This window comes from Thamnophis sirtalis, unplaced genomic scaffold (genome assembly GCF_051295495.1).
Source record: "Thamnophis sirtalis isolate CommonGarterSnake01/CBP01778 unplaced genomic scaffold, rThaSir2_p1.2 scaffold_14, whole genome shotgun sequence".
In the NCBI taxonomy this organism is placed as follows: domain Eukaryota; kingdom Metazoa; phylum Chordata; class Lepidosauria; order Squamata; family Natricidae; genus Thamnophis; species Thamnophis sirtalis.
The window spans coordinates 48,283,491-48,302,575 of record NW_028261394.1 but is presented as its reverse complement, the minus strand read 5'-3'; the positions used below and the strand labels follow the sequence as shown (position 1 = coordinate 48,302,575).

The 19,085-nt window shown below is 48.5% G+C and overlaps 2 protein-coding genes across 2 annotated transcripts; one reads left to right on the top strand and one right to left on the bottom strand.

Moving 5' to 3' along the window:
• Positions 1-736: 736 nt before the first annotated feature.
• On the bottom strand, positions 737-6,901 carry LOC148042836 (uncharacterized). Its single transcript, XM_087728714.1, has one exon. The coding sequence runs from the start codon at positions 2,790-2,792 to the stop codon at positions 1,143-1,145; it is 1,650 nt and encodes a 549-aa protein (XP_087584840.1). The 5' UTR covers positions 2,793-6,901; the 3' UTR covers positions 737-1,142.
• Positions 6,902-8,811: 1,910 nt separating this feature from the next.
• On the top strand, positions 8,812-18,480 carry MVD (mevalonate diphosphate decarboxylase). The gene is made up of 10 exons (XM_087728836.1): positions 8,812-9,054; positions 9,918-9,988; positions 10,566-10,680; positions 11,622-11,774; positions 12,243-12,442; positions 12,609-12,683; positions 13,446-13,664; positions 14,474-14,589; positions 16,828-16,936; positions 18,376-18,480. The coding sequence occupies exons 1-10, from the start codon at positions 8,973-8,975 to the stop codon at positions 18,454-18,456; spliced, it is 1,221 nt and encodes a 406-aa protein (XP_087584962.1). The 5' UTR covers positions 8,812-8,972; the 3' UTR covers positions 18,457-18,480.
• Positions 18,481-19,085: the final 605 nt, after the last annotated feature.

Below are 19,085 nucleotides of genomic sequence, written 5' to 3'. Positions count from 1 at the left end.
GGGCCAAGCAAGGCACAAGGAGGCCGGCTGGGGGCTCTATCTTATAGACGGCCGGGCGCCCCGCATGGAAGAGAGCCCTGCCCCGCCTGGGTGCCGCTCGCGCCGGGGATGCCGAGCAGGTGGAAAGACCGCGGGGGTGGAGAGTTGTTCCCCCCCGCCGCGAGGTCCTTGTTTTTCAACAGGTGGCCCCGCAGGTTGGCGCCTCGCGTGGGCAGGCGGGGATCCTCGCAAAGTGGGGGAGAAGGGAAAAACAGACCGGGGGGGGGAGCCATGAGGAGGGAAGCGCCCGGCTGCCTGGGCTTCTGAGTTGCCCGCTCGCCCACGCGGGAAAGGATGCTCCGGGTCCCCTCGGGAAGAGCCCCGCGGGAGGAAGGTCCAGAAATGCGGAGCGTCCCTGGAGAGTCTCAGCCATCCAATAGCAATAGCAATAGCAATAGCAGTTAGACTTATATACCGCTTCATAGGGCTTTCAGCCCTCTCTAAGCGGTTTACAGAGTCAGCATATTGCCCCCAACAACAATCTGGGTCCTCATTTTACCCACCTCGGAAGGATGGAAGGCTGAGGGAAGGAGGAAAGAAGGGAGGGAGGAGGTGCGGCTTTTTTCACACTTCTGATGGGCCGCTCATGCTTGTAGCTGAATGGGAAGAAGAAACACCGGACAAATCCTTCTTGTGATGAACTCTGGCCCCGAGCAATGCCCGGGAGAGCCTTTTTATTAGTCCAAACAAAGGAAAGGTGTATACAATATTACATCAACAAGCACATGACTAAATAATCCAATGATAAATATACAGCGTGGCAAAAAGCTTCGTCTCTGGGCAAAAGAGGGGGTGCGTGGCAAGGGGGGCTGCTTCTTCCCTGGGCAGGAGAAGAGAGATAAGGAATAGGGAGGGGGGAGGGAGGAAAGTGAGCAGCTCCGCATTCCTATCTCTGAAATGCTAACTGCTAGATAGATGTTGGTACAGAAAGGCACACTAATTAATAGGAGGGCTTACGTATTGCTAGCAAAAATGTTTTTGTTAGTATCCATCTTTGGCCTATATTTTCCAGACAGCCTTAGCTGTCCTATATACAGAAATAGCAATGGATCTCAACATCTCCTCATTTTTGTTTTAAAATGAGAAGGAGGAAAGCAAACATATCAAAATGCAGATTCTTCATCATCACTGGTTATAGCAAACACCTTTACAAACGAATTGTTGTCCAACTCATGGTCGTCCTCAGCGTCCAGAAGGGACTTAGTTTCGTGGATAAGCACGTTCTTCCTAGCTGAGGAAAAAAGGCCTTTGAATAGCTGAAATAGGGAGGGTAGGCATTGAATGCAGCAGCAAAGGGACACCAGCACTACTATAATACATATAATGGAGGAAAAAATGCTTCTTAACCAGGAGCCATCCGGTAGCCAGGACCACAGACCATCCCACCAGGCTGGCAGGACGTCTTCTCGAATCTGGGAAGCCAACTCCTTTAAGGAACTGATCTGATGCTTAACCAATTGAGAGGTGTCTGACAGGTTAAAACAACACATGTTTTTGACAGATTCACAGCCTAGATGATGTACCAGTAACAAAAAATCAATGGCAGCACGGTTGTCTAGGACAGCATGTCTGATCTCTGCCTGTTCCATATTCAAGGCAGCTATGGCTGCAGATGTGATGTTTATAGTTTTTGCAAGGGAACAGGCAATGCGATGGGCTGTCCTGTGGTTATGCATTGCTAATGCCGGAACACCAACTATAGAGGTAGCAAGGGAAAGATATTCAGCCTCGTTAAAAAGATTAATTGAGCTGTCACATGTTTCATCAAGGACTACCGACCTCTGTGGTCGTGAAGTGAGGTCCTGTTTGGTTGGTAGAACCGCAGTAAGGCGACTCAGACAGCAACGTGTATCTGATAGATTAGCAGGTATGTAATTAAAAGTTTTTTGACCACATGTGAAAAACCAACCAGCAGGAAGCAGAACATGAGCCCGATTGTAGGAAATGTTCTCGTAGGTGGAACAGTTGGCGGGAAAGATTCCCGTGGGCATACAGGATTGTGTGAGAGAAGCAGTACAATTTTGAATGCGTGCACATGTAACGTTGGGTCCACTAGCTACAAAGGGTGTGGTGAGAGACATGGCATCAGCTGGGAGCCGTCTTGTGAAAGGGCCCCACACCATAGAGTCACCGTAATTAACTTCCTTCCTTTTTTTAAACATTGCTAGCTGGGTGTCTTTTAAAATAACAGAAAGAGGTGTGCAAACTGGTATTAAACAATTCCCTAATAACATGTTCAGGTCCACAGCTTCGCTTAGGCAAAAATTGGATACGTTTGCCTGTTCTGCCAAACGCATCCACAGGTTGTATGTCATTCGAGTGTGCAGACTGTGAGAAGCAGCTGACCTTTTCACCCTATGTATGAGAGATCTAGTAGGCACATGTAATGGTTCCTGTAACTTATAAGAGGCACGATGGGAAATTTCACAGCGTATAAAAAGTGCAAGCAATACTAAAACTATGCCACACAGTGAAAAAATAACATAATGATATGAGAAAGTTCTAAAACTAAAAGGTTTCATACACTCCTGCCACCGCGACAGGGGATAACCTGGAGGTCTTCTTCGAAATAAGGGACATCCTTCTGGTGGTGAATACGGTGGAGGGTGTCCTTCCCCGTTTTCCTGGTCGGGGCAGGAAACAGCCTCTGTGTTCTCATATGGTGGAGGGTGTCCAGGCCTGTTCTCCAGGTCAGGCCAGGAGGCAACCTCCACAAGCTGTACCTCATTTGGGGACTGACGGACGATCGCCATCCCTGGAAGTGTGTGGTGGTGATTTAGGAAGAAAAGGTCTTACGTGTCTTCCTGGCACCCAGAGCACCTTGTCTTTTAGCTGGATGGCAGCGTAGCCCCGTCCCCAAGTGATCAGGTCAGCAGGTCCTCGCCACGTCAGGTCAGGCAGGCAGCGATAGTAGACAGGTGGACGGGGGGTGTCTGCAGTAGGTGGAGCTGCAAAATGACGAGTCGCTGCTGAGGATGGTGGGCTGCCGGTAAGATTTAAGAAATTCAGGGTATAAAGGCAGAGGTTAAGCGTGTCTTGCACTGCTGGGAGGCCAGGGGGCATTTTTCCCCTATTGCCAATATATCTGTCCAGGGCATGTTTTAATGTCTGGTTGGCGCGCTCAGCCAACGCCTGACCCTGGCTGTTATAAGGAATGCCAAATTTATGTACAATGCCCCATTGGTTACAAAAGGCAGCGAAGGCTGCACTTGTGTAAGCAGGGCCATTGTCTGTTTTTAATTCTTTTGGGCGTCCCAGCGATGCAAAGGTCCGAATACAATGATTAATAACATGTTTGGCGGCTTCGCCCCTTTGGGGGGATGCCATAATGTAGCCTGAATACGTGTCAATGGAAACATGTAAATATTTCCAAGGGGCAAATGAAAAATATTCGGTAATATCCATTTGCCAAATCTGGCAACACTCTGTCCCCCTGGGGTTTACCCCCATAGGGAGAGAGTTTGCATGCTGGCTACAGGAAGGGCACTGCTGAATAATAGCAGAAGCCTCATTTGCAGTAATGCCAAATTGTTTCATGAGCGCTTTCTTGTTCTGATGAAAGTAAGAATGACTCTCCCATGGAGTGGGAGCTGTCAAGGTTAAAAGAGAAGAAGAGTTGGCAGCAGCCGCTGCCGCAGTGTCGGCCACATCATTGCCTTCCTGGAGAGGCCCAGGGAAGGGCTGATGGCTTCGAATGTGGGAAACATGAAAAAAGTGAATGCGGGCAGAAATTAACTTCTGCAAAGATAAAAAGAGCGAGAGTAATTGTGGTTCCAATGAGGGAGAAAGATAGGCCTCATAAATTGATTTCACAATCTGAGTTACATAGAGGCTATCCAAAATCAAGTTAAAGGGTGTATTTGGAAAAGTTGAAAAAGCCAAAATACAGGCAGCAAGCTCCGCACGCTGTGCAGAAGTCTGCGGGGGGGTGATTTTTGTACACCACCGACCATTCTCCTGCCAGGCACAAGCACCATAGGTTTTGCTTCCGTCAGCAAAAATAGTCATGGCCTGAGGAAGTGGGAGGGGGGAATATGGAGTGTGCCATTGCAAGGGAACAGTTTTCAAAAGAGCCAATCTTGGGTCAGGGGGTGCATGGCAAGAAATCTCACCTGGCCAGTCAGCGAGTGCAAATTGAAGGTTTTCCGAATTAGCAAATAAGGTCTCCCAAGTTGATAAAGAACAAGGGACAAAAATTGTGGAAGGTTCAATTCCTGCCAACAATTTTGTTCTGACACGGGCTTTTGTAATTAGAGCTGCAAAAAGTGCAGGTTTCTGAGAAATTGTGGATTTTGGGGTGTGAGACAAATGTACCCATTCAATAATTAATAATTTTGAAGTTTTTTGTACCACGGCTCCTGTTGGGAGCCCAAGAGTGTTACATATGATGAAAGCTAAGGGGGTGTTATCCTGAAAACGATCCACCCAAATTTGTGAAAGGGCCTCATTTACCTCTTTTAAAACTTGCTGATGTGTTTCATCTAATTTAATAACATCTGCAGGGTTTTTGCCCATTGTTAATGCAGAAAACAATGGAGCCAATTGAGGGGTTGTGAGCCCCATATATGGGCGTGCCCAATTAATGGAGCCCAAATATTGCTGTAACTGTACTAATGTGGGAGTATGTGGCAAGTCCAATTTTGGCATTGCAGGTGCAGCATGAGAGGCCAAAAGCTTATGACCCAGGTATGAAAAAGGTTGTGCTGTTTGAACCTTTTCTGGAGCTATGTGCAGGCCATTTTTATGGAGAAGATTAGTTAAAAATGGTAATGTTGCTAAAACCGTGCCTGGGGGCCCACATGCTGCCACCAAGATGTCATCCATAAAGTGGTAAATTAAAAAGTGAGGATGTGCCGTCCGATACGGCTGCAAAGTTTTGTCTACAAAATATTGACACATGGTGGAGCTGTTGAGCATTCCCTGAGGCAGGACTGTCCATTGAAAGCGAGAAGCAGGTTTGGAGTTGTTAAATTCTGGGACAGTAAAAGCAAACAGTTTGCGATCTTTTTCATGGAGTGGTATAGAAAAAAAGGCATCTTTTAAATCAATGATCATGAGATCCCACCCTTGGGGAATCAAATTTGGATTGGGGAGGCCGCACTGCAGCGCTCCCATGGGTTGGAGAATTTTATTAACAGCCCTCAAATCATGCAAAAAACGCCATTTACCAGATTTCTTTTTTATAACAAACACAGGGGTAATGTAAGGGCTGTGGGATATCTCTTTCCTCTTTCTCTCTTCTCTCTCTGTCTCTCTCATACTCTTTCTCTTTGTCTCTTTCAGTCTCAGTCACTCTTTTTTCTTTCTTCCTCTCTCCCACTCTTTTATCACTTTCTCTTCACTCTCTTTTCCATTCTTCAGTCACTTTCTCTGTTGCTCCCTCAAACACACACACACACAAACACACTCATGCATGTACAAAAGCATTTTTCTCCATTCCAATTCAGATCCTATAAATCAATTGCTCTGTGAAACATCTGTGAAAAAGATTCAGGTGCTCAGGCATGAAAATATCATCAAAGCAACAGAAAAGAAATCAGAAGAGCCAGTAAGAAAAGGAATAGCAAGAACTCCTTGAGACATGAAATTACAATGAGGAAAGACCAAAAGAGGCATTGTAGGGGGTAGAGGTAGCCAGGATGACTGGAAGAAAGTAAGAAGAGCCAGGCATTGGAGCATGCCAAGAGTTTGAAATAAGAAGGAAGATAAGAAGCAGCCTTTTTTGTGAGGCTGGCTTAGTTTTCCAACTATGAGTCAGGTTGGAAAGCAGGCAGAAGCTTCCTCTAAAGGGATGTGATGCCGGGGAGCTTCAAAGGCTGAGGGTGACAAAGGCATGCATATAAAGGAAGAGAAAGCCTTGGATTCAAAGTGTGAATTTAGTGAAGAGGTTTCCAAATATGGCAGGGGGGGGTCCGGTCCCCCCATCATGGCCTTTTCATGAACTTTTAAACATTCCATGACAATCTGCCAAGTAGAGAGTATTTTCGCTGGTGCCCTTGGAGGCTGGAGAAAATACTTCCCTAATTTTGCCCAAATGGTTGTTCGAATTGAGCCCTTCTCAGGATATGTGGGACAAATTTGATAAATGTACCTGAGAAAGTTAGTAAGATCTTTTTTTGAAGGGATGGGGAGAAAGTTCCCATTGTTTTTTAAGATTAATATTGAGGATTTGGACAATTCTCTAAGTTCGAAAAGGTGTGCAACCTGAGGCTTAGAGAATTCTGCCCCCATTACTCACGAATCTGGGAGGATGCTCCGTCTACGACGGCCGGTCCTGGTATGCAAGAGGCGTTCCTTCGCCGATGAGTAAGAGGACTCCAAATGGGACGGATTGATCAGCAATCACGTCGGAGGTCACCAGTTGCGGCTTTTTCACGCTTCTGATGGGCCGCTCATGCTTGTAGCTGAATGGGAAGAAGAAACACCGGACAAATCCTTCTTGTGATGAACTCTGGCCCCGAGCAATGCCCGGGAGAGCCTTTTTATTAGTCCCAAACAAAGGAAAGGTGTATACAATATTACATCAACAAGCACATGACTAAATAATCCAATGATAAATATACAGCGTGGCAAAAAGCTTCGTCTCTGGGCAAAAGAGGGGGTGCGTGGCAAGGGGGGCTGCTTCTTCCCTGGGCAGGAGAAGAGAGATAAGGAATAGGGAGGGGGGAGGGAGGAAAGTGAGCAGCTCCGCATTCCTATCTCTGAAATGCTAACTGCTAGATAGATGTTGGTACAGAAAGGCACACTAATTAATAGGAGGGCTTACGTATTGCTAGCAAAAATGTTTTTGTTAGTATCCATCTTTGGCCTATATTTTCCAGACAGCCTTAGCTGTCCTATATACAGAAATAGCAATGGATCTCAACAAGGAGGGAAGGAAGGAAGGAAGGAAGGAAGGAAGGAAGGAAGGAAGGAAGGAAGGAAGGAAGGAAGGAAGAGCAATAGCACTTACATTTATATACCACTCCATAGTGTTTTTATAGCCTTCTTTAAGCGGTTTACAGAGTCAGCATATTGCCCCCAACAACAATCCGGGTCCTCATTCTACCCACCTCGGAAGGATGGAAGGCTGAGTCAACCCTGAGCCGGTGAGATTTGAACAGCCGAACTGCAGAACTGCAGTCAGCTGAAGCAGCCTGCAGTGCTGCATTTAACCACTGCGCCACCTCGGCTCAGGGTTGTCCCAAAGGAGCTCCCCCCCCCCCCAAAAAAAAAGCTGGATTTTCTTGTTTTTTCCCCCTTGAAAACGTTTGGCTTCAAACGCAAGAAGTTGCAGGATACAAGAACGTTTCCAAGGGGGAAAAACCCCAGGAAAGCCCAGTTGCCTTTTGGGGGGAAAAGCCCCTTTGGGACAAAAGGGACCCTGGAGCGGGCTTCGAGGTCCACCGGCTGCGCCTCGCATCGGAGCTTCCAGCCTCCGGGGATGGAAAGGTGCGAAAGGCGGCTCTCCCCATCGCCCGGCAAGCAGCGCTCCCTCTCCACTTAACACTTAACGTTGCCCTCTAACACCCCTGGGTGACATTGCTGAGCCTCGCCGCTTTAGCAGAGCAAGGAAAATACTCAAGAGATAATTCACACCCTGGTCAGCGTCTCTTTGCGCTTCTACCACCGGGCATTAGACATCAAAGCAGAGCCAGGCGAACAAAAAGGTTTAAAAATAGTTCCTATCCTTGGGAGGTCAGACTCTTCAACACAACCACAATCACTCCAGGCACACGCGGAAGTGTTATGACTAGTTTTCATTTTTCTTTTTTTCTTTTCCTCTAATTCTGTGTTTCTCAACCTTGGCAACTTGGAAGATACCTGGACTTCAACTCCCAGAATCCCCCAGCCAGCATTCGCTGGCTGGGGAATTCTGGGAGTTGAAGTCCAGGCATCTTCAAGTTGCCAAGGTTGAGAAACATTACTTGCACGGGGATTATTCTTTATACTATTTATGTTGTTTGTATTTGTTGTCATGAATTAGAGAGGGCTGACAGCCCTATGAAGCGGTATATAAGTCTAATAAATGAATGAATGAATGAATGAATGAATGAATGAATTGCACCAGTGAGGCTAAAACCAATTTCCTTGTATTTATTTAGTGCAGGGGTGTCTAAACTTGGGAACTTTTAAGACTTGTGGACGTCAACTCCCAGAATTCCCCAGCCAGCCAGTTGAAGTCCACAAGTCTTAAAGTTCCCAGGTTTGGACACCCCCGATTTAGTACAATGACAATAAAGGCTATACTATATTAATAATCGTCATAGGATGCAAATAAGCAATCAGGAAACAATCAATATAAATCGTGCATGGAGAAGCGCATCGTCTCCTCCCCCCCCCCTCCACGCCCCATTGCATGCCCCACTCCTTCCCAGGCTGCTCCGGGGCAGCGGAGAAGGAGCGGGGCGGCGATCCTCAGCAATGGGGAAGATCGAGAGTCGCGTCTTTGCAAGCGAAGACGCGGCTGCAAAACATGAGCCCTGCCCGGGGCGAACGCAACTGAGCATGCGCGCGTGGGCTCTGCCTCTCGTGCCATGGCGCCGGTGCCACGCGGGAAACCGCCCGAGTGGGAAACTTCTCCCCTCCCATGGTGTCCCGAAAGTTCCGGCCTGGAATGAGGCGAGCCGGCGGCCCCATCGTCCGACGAGCTCCGATTGGCTGAGAACGGCGGCCGGAGGAGGCGGGGAGCGCGCTGATTGGTCTGCGTGGCCCCAGCTGGAGCGGCGCGGGCCAATGGCGGGAAAGGGGCGTGTCGCTTACATCGGCGGAGACACGTGTTTGTGTGGGAGAAGGAGGAGGAGGGGATGCGGGCTCCGCTCCCAGTAAGGGCGGACTGGGCGAACTGGGCGGACTGGGACGGGAGCGCGAGGGCTGGGCAGGCCGGGCCGGGGTCCTGCTGAGGAGGGGAGCAGCGGCAGCAACCGGCGGGGCTCCCCTGCAGCAGCCGCACCATGAGTCCGCCCGTGGCCGGAGAGAAGCGGCCGGTTGTGGTCACCTGCACGGCTCCGGTCAACATCGCGGTGATCAAGTACTGTGAGTAGCCGAGTGGAGCCCGCGAAGGCCCCGAAGAAGGACTCCCAGGAGGGCGGGTGCTGGTGGTAGTAGTTCAGGCGACTTGGATGGGAGACCACCAGGAGATCCCCAGTCAGAGCTGCAGGTGGGATCAGCAGCCTGGGTGGGGGGGGGGGGGGTGGAGCTGATCGAGGGGGCTCCAAGAGGCTTTTGCTCTGGGGTGATGAAAGCACCTTTCCTGCAAAAGGGGGGGGGCTGGGAAACCCAAGGAGGAGTGAATGAAGGGCTCGGGAAGAGCAAGGAGTGGGAATAGATAAGGGGACAATTTTATTCCCACCCACCCCCCAAAGTGAAACGATCCTTCTTGCAGAAGCCTTAAAGGGGGGGGGGCAACTGCTCTTACAGACACAGGTGCCAAATAAGAGCAGGGAGAAACGGGTGTCTTAGGCTGCAAACCTCTACACCTCCCGAGGAAGAGACATGGGTGCATCTGGGTGCAGAGGAAGAATTGGCTAGAGGGAGGGAGATGGGAGCCCCGTTGAAATGAACCGGCTTGCAGTTTTCCGCGTTTTTATTTAGAAGCGGATCCACTGAACGGTTCTTTGTTGAATGCACCTGCAGACTGTGAAGCAATAGATGGAACTTCTGGTTTCCCACCGTAAACCCAGCAGCCACCCACTCTGGCAGCCAAATCAATAGATCGGGAGAAGGAAGGAAGGCCCTTCCCAAATAATAGGCTCACCTGCAAATTAAAGGCCAGCCTGCTGGCGGCTGAGAGAAAACAGGTTGGGGCAGCTCTGCCAGCCTCCCAATTTATGAGGTGACTTGCCCTGCAATGCTCAGTCTGTCCCCGGTTCAAGCCGTGTCCTCCTTTCCTCATCCAGGGGGGAAACGTGACGAAAAGCTGATCCTGCCTATTAATTCATCCCTCAGCGTCACCCTGCACCAAGATCAGGTTAGTCACGAGGGACCCGTTTTGTTTGGGGTGACCGACTTCTGCCTGCAGACCGAACGTGGTTGAAGGAAGCTCTACGGCCTCAGGACAATTTAAAAACCTCCTTAAGAGCGGCAATTTTAACTGAAAATATTGTTAAGGCTGCTTCTGTTCTTTGTTCATTTCTGGGAGTTCCCCACTTTGGCTGCCCTATTGTTGCAATGGCGCCTTTAATTGTAATTTAATTGTAATTGTAATTTAATACATTTATATGCTGCCCAATCCCGTAGGACTCCGGGTGGTTTACAAAAACAAGACTAAAAGATAAAGAATGGGGAGAGAGAAACAAATGTAAAAGCAACACACCATACACTCAATCCAGGTGGGGCTGGCCCTCATTCATGAGGTCAACAGCCCCAGGCCTGCTGGAATAGCCAGGTTTTAATGTTTGGAAGCAGGAGAGAGATCCCCTCACTAACGAACCACCAGAGGGGAGCCAGAGAGCCTTAAGGGGGATAATCCAGTGAGGGTTGATTCATGGAAGTGAGGCCCAGATGTGGCCCAGTTGTGACCCACTGTGGCTTCTGTTGTGTTCCAGCTGAAAACGACCACTACAGCCGCCCTCAGCCGGGACTTCACGGAGGACCGCCTGTGGCTGAATGGGGAGCCGGCGGATATTGAACACGCCCGTCTCCAGTCTTGCCTGAGGGAAAGTAAGCGCAGGGCCGTTCAGCTGGGCTTCTGAATTCATGATCTTTCTGATTCTTTCCTTTGAAGGACTGAGCACAAGCGAGCAGGGCGTGTTTCCTTTTATTTATTTATTTATTAGACGTATATACCGCTTCATAGAGCTTTCAGCCCTCTCTAAGCGGCTTACAGAGTCAGCACATCGCCCCCACAGTCTGGGTCCTCATTTCACCCACTTCGGAAGGATGGAAGGCTGAGTCAACCTTGAGCCGCTGAGATTAGAACCGCTGAACCGCAGATAACAGTCAGCTGAAGTGGCCTGCAGTACTGCACCCTAACCACTGCGCCACCTCGGCTCCTTTCAACCCAAGGATGGGTGGATGGCCAGGTAGCCTGGAGCTGCCTTGCTAGGGATGGCAGAGAATGACCTGATGTAATAAATAACCTGATGCTTTTATTGGGAATGAAAATATATTTTTTTTAAACGCCCCTCTCTCTAGTAACCGAGGTGGCGCAGTGGTTAAATGCAGCACTGCAGGCTACTTCAGCTGACTGCAGTTCGGCGGTTCAAATCTCACCGGCTCAGGGTTGACTTAGCCTTCCATCCTTCCGAGGTGGGTGAAATGAGGACCCGGATTGTTGTTGGGGGCAATATATGCTGACTCTGTAAACCGCTTAGAGAGGGCTGAAAGCCCTATGAAGCGGTATATAAAGTATTAACTGCTATTGCTATTGCTAACAATAGCAAACTTTACTTGACCAGTTCAGGAGCCTCCACGGGGAAGGGAGACACCCAGGATAATAGTTGCTGGGTGAGACACAGCAGAGAGGAAACGTTTAACCATGTTTGTGAGAATTTCCCCAGCTGATTGCAGACTTTGGCACGAACCCAAAACGTCAGGGCTGTCTGTTTCTGCCTCTTTCCCCGTAAGCAAACTCAGCTCCCTTCTTTCTCTCTCTCTCTCAGTCCGTCGTCTGGCTAGGAAACGCCGTGGCGAGAGAAGTGGGGGTGACGAGGGGGACCCCCCTCCCCTGAGCTACAAAGTCCACATAGCCTCGGAGAACAATTTCCCCACCGCAGCGGGATTGGCCTCTTCTGCTGCTGGCTACGCTTGCCTGGGTAAGTGAAGCTGGTCCCAGAGGGGCCCGGGGGTGGGGTGGGGGTCTTACAGATTTCTGGTTTCGTGACTTGCCTCCTTGTTGTGGCTGGGAAGGAGTGGCGGCCATGGGCAGAAAGCGGATGGGGCAGTTTGAGACCAGAAGTGGCGGTTTCATGGCACCTGGGCAGCCATGCCTGCCTCCAGGAGACCCCCTCTAGCCCCCCCCCCCCAAGGTGCTTCCACCAAGCCATCTGTGGACTCTTCTGCATTCTGCAGTTGTGCTTTGTGGTTCACGCCAGCCTGCCGATCCCTTTCTCAAGGACTGCCACGGCCAGTTCTAATCTGGGCTGGACTCCACCTCCCATATGCCACAGCCCAGGGACCTTTCGTTTGGGGAGTTCTGCCCCCGAACCTCCTAAGGGCACGGCCCCCGGTGGGGGGGGGAAAGTTCTGCTGTGGAACCAGCTGCCCTCCCGCTTCCTTTCCAGTCTACACCCTGGCCCGGCTCTATGGCGTGGAGGGGGACCTGTCCGAGATCGCTCGCCAGGGCTCTGGGAGCGCCTGCAGAAGTATGTTTGGGGGCTTCGTGCAGTGGGTGATGGGGGACGATGCCGACGGCAAAGACAGCGTGGCCCAACAGGTGGCGCAAGAGACGCACTGGCCGGAGCTGCGGGTCCTGATTCTGGTGGTGAGTCTGGGGTCCCCCCCAACCCAGGGAAACTGTGGCTGCCTCGTGGTTGGGCCGGCCCAGTTGCTTAGGGAGTTGGGGGAGGCAGGAGGAGGCCCCTTTCTGGAGGTGCTTCCTGCGTCCTCCCCCATTGTCCCTCTTCCTCCTCCTCCTCCCTCCGCGACAGGTGAGTGCAGAGAAGAAGATGGTGGGCAGCACAGCTGGAATGCAGAGCAGTGTGAAGACCAGCCTCCTGTTGAAGGTAGGAGACGCAGCTGCCCGGTCACAGAGCCCCCCTCCCTCCTCCCCAGGCCCCCCTTGGAGCTTTTCCCAGATTTCCGCTTCCCTTCCACCCTCTCAGAAGCCTTGGAAATGCCCCACCTCTCTGACGGTCACCTTCTGAAGCCAACGTGGATTTCAATGTCTCAGGCAAACGGTTTCTCTCCGCTGTTCAGGTGAATCCAGAAGGGAAACTAAGGCAGGGCCAAACCTCAAGTCCCCCTCATTCAGTTGTTTCGTTCGGGACAGTTGCAGCTGACCAGCCTGAATGTCCTGGGCTTCACAGGCAATTTGTTTAATGACCGTTTAAAGTTATGGCACTGGAAGAAAATGATTTATGACCTTGGCTGTGACTCACTTAACTGCCTCGCTTAGCAGTGGAAATTCCAGTCTGAATGGTAGTCATAAGCTGAGGACTACCTGTAGAGAACATGGTCAGCCCTGGAAGAGCCTGAGATGAAGACTTCGCTTCCCTGAGCTCTGTTGAGAGGGAATCTTGGCGTCTCCCCATCAGTCCAGACTGATCCATTGACCCCCAATGCTTCTCCTGAGGTCTTCCCCCCACCTTGTTACATATATAATGTTGAGCTCCCTTAAGCCCCCCCCCAGGTGTTTAATTTACAGTGCTGGAAGGGGCCTTGTAGATCATCTAGTCCAACCCCCACCCAAGCCGGAGACCCTACGCCATTTCTGACAGATGGCCGTCCAGTCCTTTCTCTGAAGCCTCCTCCTCCTCCTCTTCCAGCACCGTGCGGAGGCTGTGGTGCCGGAGCGCATGGCCCAGATGATCCACCACATCCGGCAGAGGGATTTTGAGGCCTTCGGTCAGCTCACCATGAAGGACAGCAACCAGTTCCACGCCACCTGCATGGACACCTTCCCGCCCATCTTCTACCTCAACGACACCTCCAAGCAAATCATCGCCCTGGTGCACCGCTTCAACACCCACCACGGGGAAACCAAAGTACGTGGGGAGCTGCAGTGCCGGGATGGGGCCAGGGGGCCCCTGGGGGAAGGCTGGCGAGTCTCGTTTTTGGCCAGCTGGTCAAAAGATCGAATCGAATCAAATTCCTTATTTGGCCAAGTGAGAATTGGACACACAAGGGATTTGCCAGAAGATCCCAGTGTACGTGCAAAATAAATAATAATACTATAGTCATATAGAAAATATTTACACACGGATTGTGGCTAGAGAAAAAGAAATCTTTTATCTTTTTCTTTTTTAAAAAATATATATTTTTATTATTTTTCTTTAAAAAAAACACACATACAAAACAAAAGCAAGAAAAAGAACAACTTTCCTCCATTTCATCATGTTGTTTGGTTACAAGTTTTTGTGCATCAATTCTTAAGATTAAGAATAACATCGCTGGTTTTGCATTAAACATCACTGAATATTTCGCTGTCATTGAGCATTATGTGTTCAAATTACCATTAATATTCTTTCATTTGTAACAATCCTTGTTTCCTTGAATTCATAATTATCTATCAAATAACAATAAGTCTTTAAAGTATTATAATATCACCTATCTCCAAGGAGAAAAAGCGGAGATTAGAACAAAGAATTCCCATGAATTTATAATATACGTTCATATTTTCAATTGACCATAATGTCACCAATCATCCAGAGTTCCAAGAATAATTTTCCATTATTAATTATTAATCCATATAGTGGTTAAGTATTTCAATTCATGTGTATATCGATTGTTCGTTACATCATCCTTGATCCATTTAATATACAAAAGAAAGAAATCTTTTCTCTTCTTCTGACAGGTGGCCTACACATTCGATGCTGGTCCCAACGCCGTCCTTTTCCTGCTGGATGAGACCCTGGAGGAATTTGTGGGGGTGGTCCAACGCAGCTTCCCCCCCAAGAGTAACGGAGACCAGTGAGTGAGCCCAGCTTTGCTGCTTATGTGGGAAGTCAGAGTAACACCCCATGCGTTCCCTGAAACTGTCCCCAAACTGTTTTTGAAAAGTAACAGAAGGGGTCTTTGTATTATAATCCTTCCTGCAAGTGTTTGTGATTATTCCCGTCTTGATTTTTTTTTTGCCTTAAAAAAAATATTTCTTTTTTTTATTAAATTTTTATTTTTATTACATAGATAACACCTACACACAACAATAACAAAAACAAAACACAACCCCCCCCCAAAAAAACCATCATCACATACAGCATGTCGTTTGGTTACAGGTGTTTTAACATCCATATTCTCGAATAATATTTACCATCTCAGATTTTTCATCTAGTATAACTACCTCACTTTCATTGTACAGTATATGTTCAATTACAATTAGTATTATTTTTTTCCAGTAAATCATGATTCCCTTACATTCTTGATTGTCTATTTGATAACAGTAAATTATTTCTTGATATTTGAAGAGGTTCCTTCCTCAGGAGAGCCACCCCAAATACTCCTGGCAGGAAACTGCTCTATGTGAAAAATCTTAACTCTGTGGAACTAGTGCCACATATATAATTAGTTAATCCTATATCCACTTTTCTCTTAAAACAATAATCTAAGCGAGGTGTGCTGAAAAATCATAGGGCAAAGACCAAAGTGGCGGCATACTTACTTTTGGTAATCAGGAGTGTTCAAAACTACCCAGATTCAGCAATTGTCAACGCTTGTTGGAGAGGATTCAAAAGGACGGATTCTGTCAGAAAACAAGAGGTTGAGGTTTTGGCTCTTTTGAAGCCATTTGCAAATATCAAAACACTGTTTTCTTTAGGAAAATGTTCTTCCGATTTTGCTGCCTCGGTTTTGGCTCCTTCAGCCCCATCTCTTTTTTTCTTTAATCATTTATTTATTATTAGGTTTATAGGCTGCCCATCTCACTGTCTGAAGGGGTTGCTTGCAATAACACAAATATATAAACACAAAAATATTATAGTTAGCCTAGCAAGGAGGAGCTAAGCTCCATTCAAAGACGTTATTAATTTTCTAATTTTCCTTTAAGCATATTTTGAACTGTTTTTGTTAAAGATTTATACCTTGTATTGGTTCTGGGAAGTCAGGGGGGGAAGGTTGGGGGGGTTGAGGGAGAGGGGGGGAGGGAGCGGAGTTTACTAAGTTGGAGGAGGGGTGTTGGACTTTAAAGTATTATGATTGTATATGTATACTGCTATTTTTTCTTTTTTATGTATATTGAAATGGAATGATAAATACCATCAACACAAAAGGGAGTTTGCTCAGAAGCTGAAATGCACCAAGTGAATTAGAGGAAGAGTGGGAAGCAGAGGAGAGAAGAAAGATAGGAAGAGAGGGATAGGAGAGAGGGGGAAGGGGGAAGATGAGGTGTATAAAGAGGAGTGGTAAGGGGAGAGAGGAGAAGGAGAAAGGAAGGGGAAGAAGAGTAGAAAATGATGGAGGGAAGACAGGATGTAGAAGAGTGGGAAGCAGAGGAGAGAAGAAAGATAGGAAGAGAGGGACAGGAGAGAGGGTGAAGGGGGAAGATGAGGAGTATAAGGAGGAGTGGAAAGAGGAGAGAGGAGAAGGAGAAAGGAAGGGGAAGTAGAGTAGGAAAGGATGGAGGGAAGACAGGATGTAGAAGAGTGGGAAGCAGAGGAGAGAAGAAAGATAGGAAGAGAGGGACAGGAGAGAGGGTGAAGGGGGAAGATGAGGTGTATAAGGAGGAGTGGTAAGGGGGGAGAGGAGAAGGAGAAAGGAAGGGGAAGTAGAGTAGAAAATGATGGAGGGAAGACAGGATGTAGAAGAGTGGGAAGCAGAGGAGAGAAGAAAGATAGGAAGAGAAGGATAGCAGAGAGGGTGAAGGGGGAAGATAAGGAGGAGGAGTAAGGGGAGAGAGGAGAAGGAGAAAGGAAGGGGAAGTAGAGTAGAAAATGATGGAGGGAAGACAGGATGTAGAAAGGGGGAAGAAAGAGTCGGATAAGGTGTAAATATGGTGTATGGAGAGCAGAAGAGCCAATAACTGGTGTTTTTTTTTTCCTTTGGTAGTTGATGGTAAGATGAATTGATGTAATTACTTAATAATACAACATGATATTGACTTAAAAAAACACACACAAACAAAAATACATTAACTGGAATTAATGTTTTCCTTGCGGGCGTCGGGATGGCCCCAAATTTTAACCCAAGGGTTTTCCCTTCGTCCTCTTCTTTTAGGTTTCTTAAAGGTCTCCCCGTGAAGCCAGCGAGTCCCTCCGAGGAGCTGTTGGAGGACGTGGTTCAGGATCCTATTCCAGGGGCCATCCGGTACCTGCTGATCACTAAGGTAGGAGCCTGGCCTGGTAGCTTCCAAGAGGCATCAAACACGAGGGCATCCTCCCTGCAGATCTGCCAGGTGTTTTTTTTGGGGGGGGGGGAGTAAGGCAGGTGTAAAGGGAGCTCTGTCCACTCCATTACTGGCTTCCTTTCCCAGCCTGACAGATTCTCATTTTGCTGGATCTTTATTCAATAGCAATAGCAATAGCAGTTAGACTTATATACCGCTTCATAGGGCTTTCAGCCCTCTCTAAGCGGTTTACAGAGTCAGCATTTCGCCCCCATAGTCTGGGTCCTCATTTTACCCACCTCGGAAGGATGGAAGGCTGAGTCAACCTTGAGCCGGTGAGATTTGAACCGCTGAACTGCAGATAACAGTCAGTTAAAGAGGCCTGCAGTACTGCACCCTAACCACTGCACCACCTCGGCTCTTATTCAACCTTGGGATGAAGTTTGAGGGGCGTCCTTGGTGCTCTCTGAGCTTGGTTGTTTTCTTGCAGACGTTTCATTACCATACTAGGTAACATCATCAGTGCTCTTAGGAGTGGAGTTTGCTATCAATACTCCTTACAGCAGTGTTTCTCAACCTTGGCAACTTGAAGATGTCCGGACTTCAACTCCCAGAATTCCCCAGCCAGCGTTCGCTGGCTGGGGAATTCTGGGAGTTGAAGTCCAGACATCTTCAAGTTGCCAAGGTTGAGAAACACTGCCTTACAGCACTGATAATGCTACTAGTTTGGGTCATGAAAAGCCTGCCAGAAAAAAGCCACCAAGCCGAAAGAGCACCAGGGATCCCTCATTTCCATCCAGAGCTCCAAATATTCTCCTTTATTGGGGTGGTGTCTCTGGGGGGGCGTCATTAAGCGATTTTTAACTTCCTTCTGGGGAAGAAAGAAGAGAGAAGCCAGTTTCCCTCCAAATGCTGGCGCTAAGATTTCCTCCAGAGCAACATTCCTGCCCCTTTTCTTGCTTATTGGTTCTGCGAAGGAAAAGAAATATTTTTGCCCACCCTTAAAACACTTGGCACCCATAGGCTGAAGTGGGGCAGAGATATGGGGCTCGGCTCCTGGGTTTTTAAAAATCTATTTCCAGGCGTGTCAACCCTTGGCTGTTGTCCTTGTCTGCCCCGCTCCCCCCTCAGCATTTGGGAGATCTTATTTTTTAGCCTAATGATCAGCCCCCTACCCCCCCTCTCCACCCCAGATTTAAACACTAACCCCCGCCCTCCCCATTTAAATACAGGCGGACATAAAAATAAGGAAAGCTTGCAGAAAGTGGAATGCTTTTTACACGGCTTCGGTCCCTGTTCAGATAGAGAACAGCCATTAAATAAATGTTATCGACATATCAAGCAATAAAATGCAACTGACAGTTATAACGTTCTTTCCCTCTTAACGTTTCCTGCCAACTGTTTCACTTCTTCCCTTTTTGTTCTTTTTCTTGGTTCAGCCTGGGCCAGGACCTTCAGTTGTGGACGATGGGAGCTGCCATCTCCTGGGGGAAGACGGGATGCCTGGAAGCAGCGGCTGAGCCAAGACCAGCTCCTGCCCCAGAGGAGGGTGTCGGGCTGCCATGGGAGGAGGGGGGGTCTGGGCCGATAATTTCTGAGGGTCTTTTCCTGTCCTCATCACCTGTTTCGTACTCTGCTCCAGAGCCAGCCAGTGGGAGGAGGGGGGTCTGGGGGTCTTTTCCTGTCCTCATCACCTGTTTCGTACTCTGCTGCTCCTCGATCCGGCGCCTCGAGACTCGTGGCCCATAACTATTTATGTAAATTAATACTCTTCTATTTCTTCAATACGGTTATTATTAAGAGAGGTTTTTGAAATAAACGAGATCTTATGCGTGGCTCTCTTGTGGAAGCGTGTCTCAGCTGTGGGCATCACCATTTGGGGGTTCTCTGCCCGTTCTTCTTTTATGTTCATACTCTGGAATTACGACACACTGTCCCCCCCCTTGGTCCGTCCGTCTCCCAGAGTAAAAGGCCTTGAGGGCGTTAGCCCTTTCGGAGCAGATGTTACATAAAGTTAACTTACAACACAAATGTTGTCAGAAAAGATTGACGGGAAAGTTGTAGGATTTAGAAAAAGAAACCATTGTTCGAAGTCTTCAGAAGGCAACATGAAATGCTCCTTGATTCTCTCCCTGCCCAAATCCCCCTG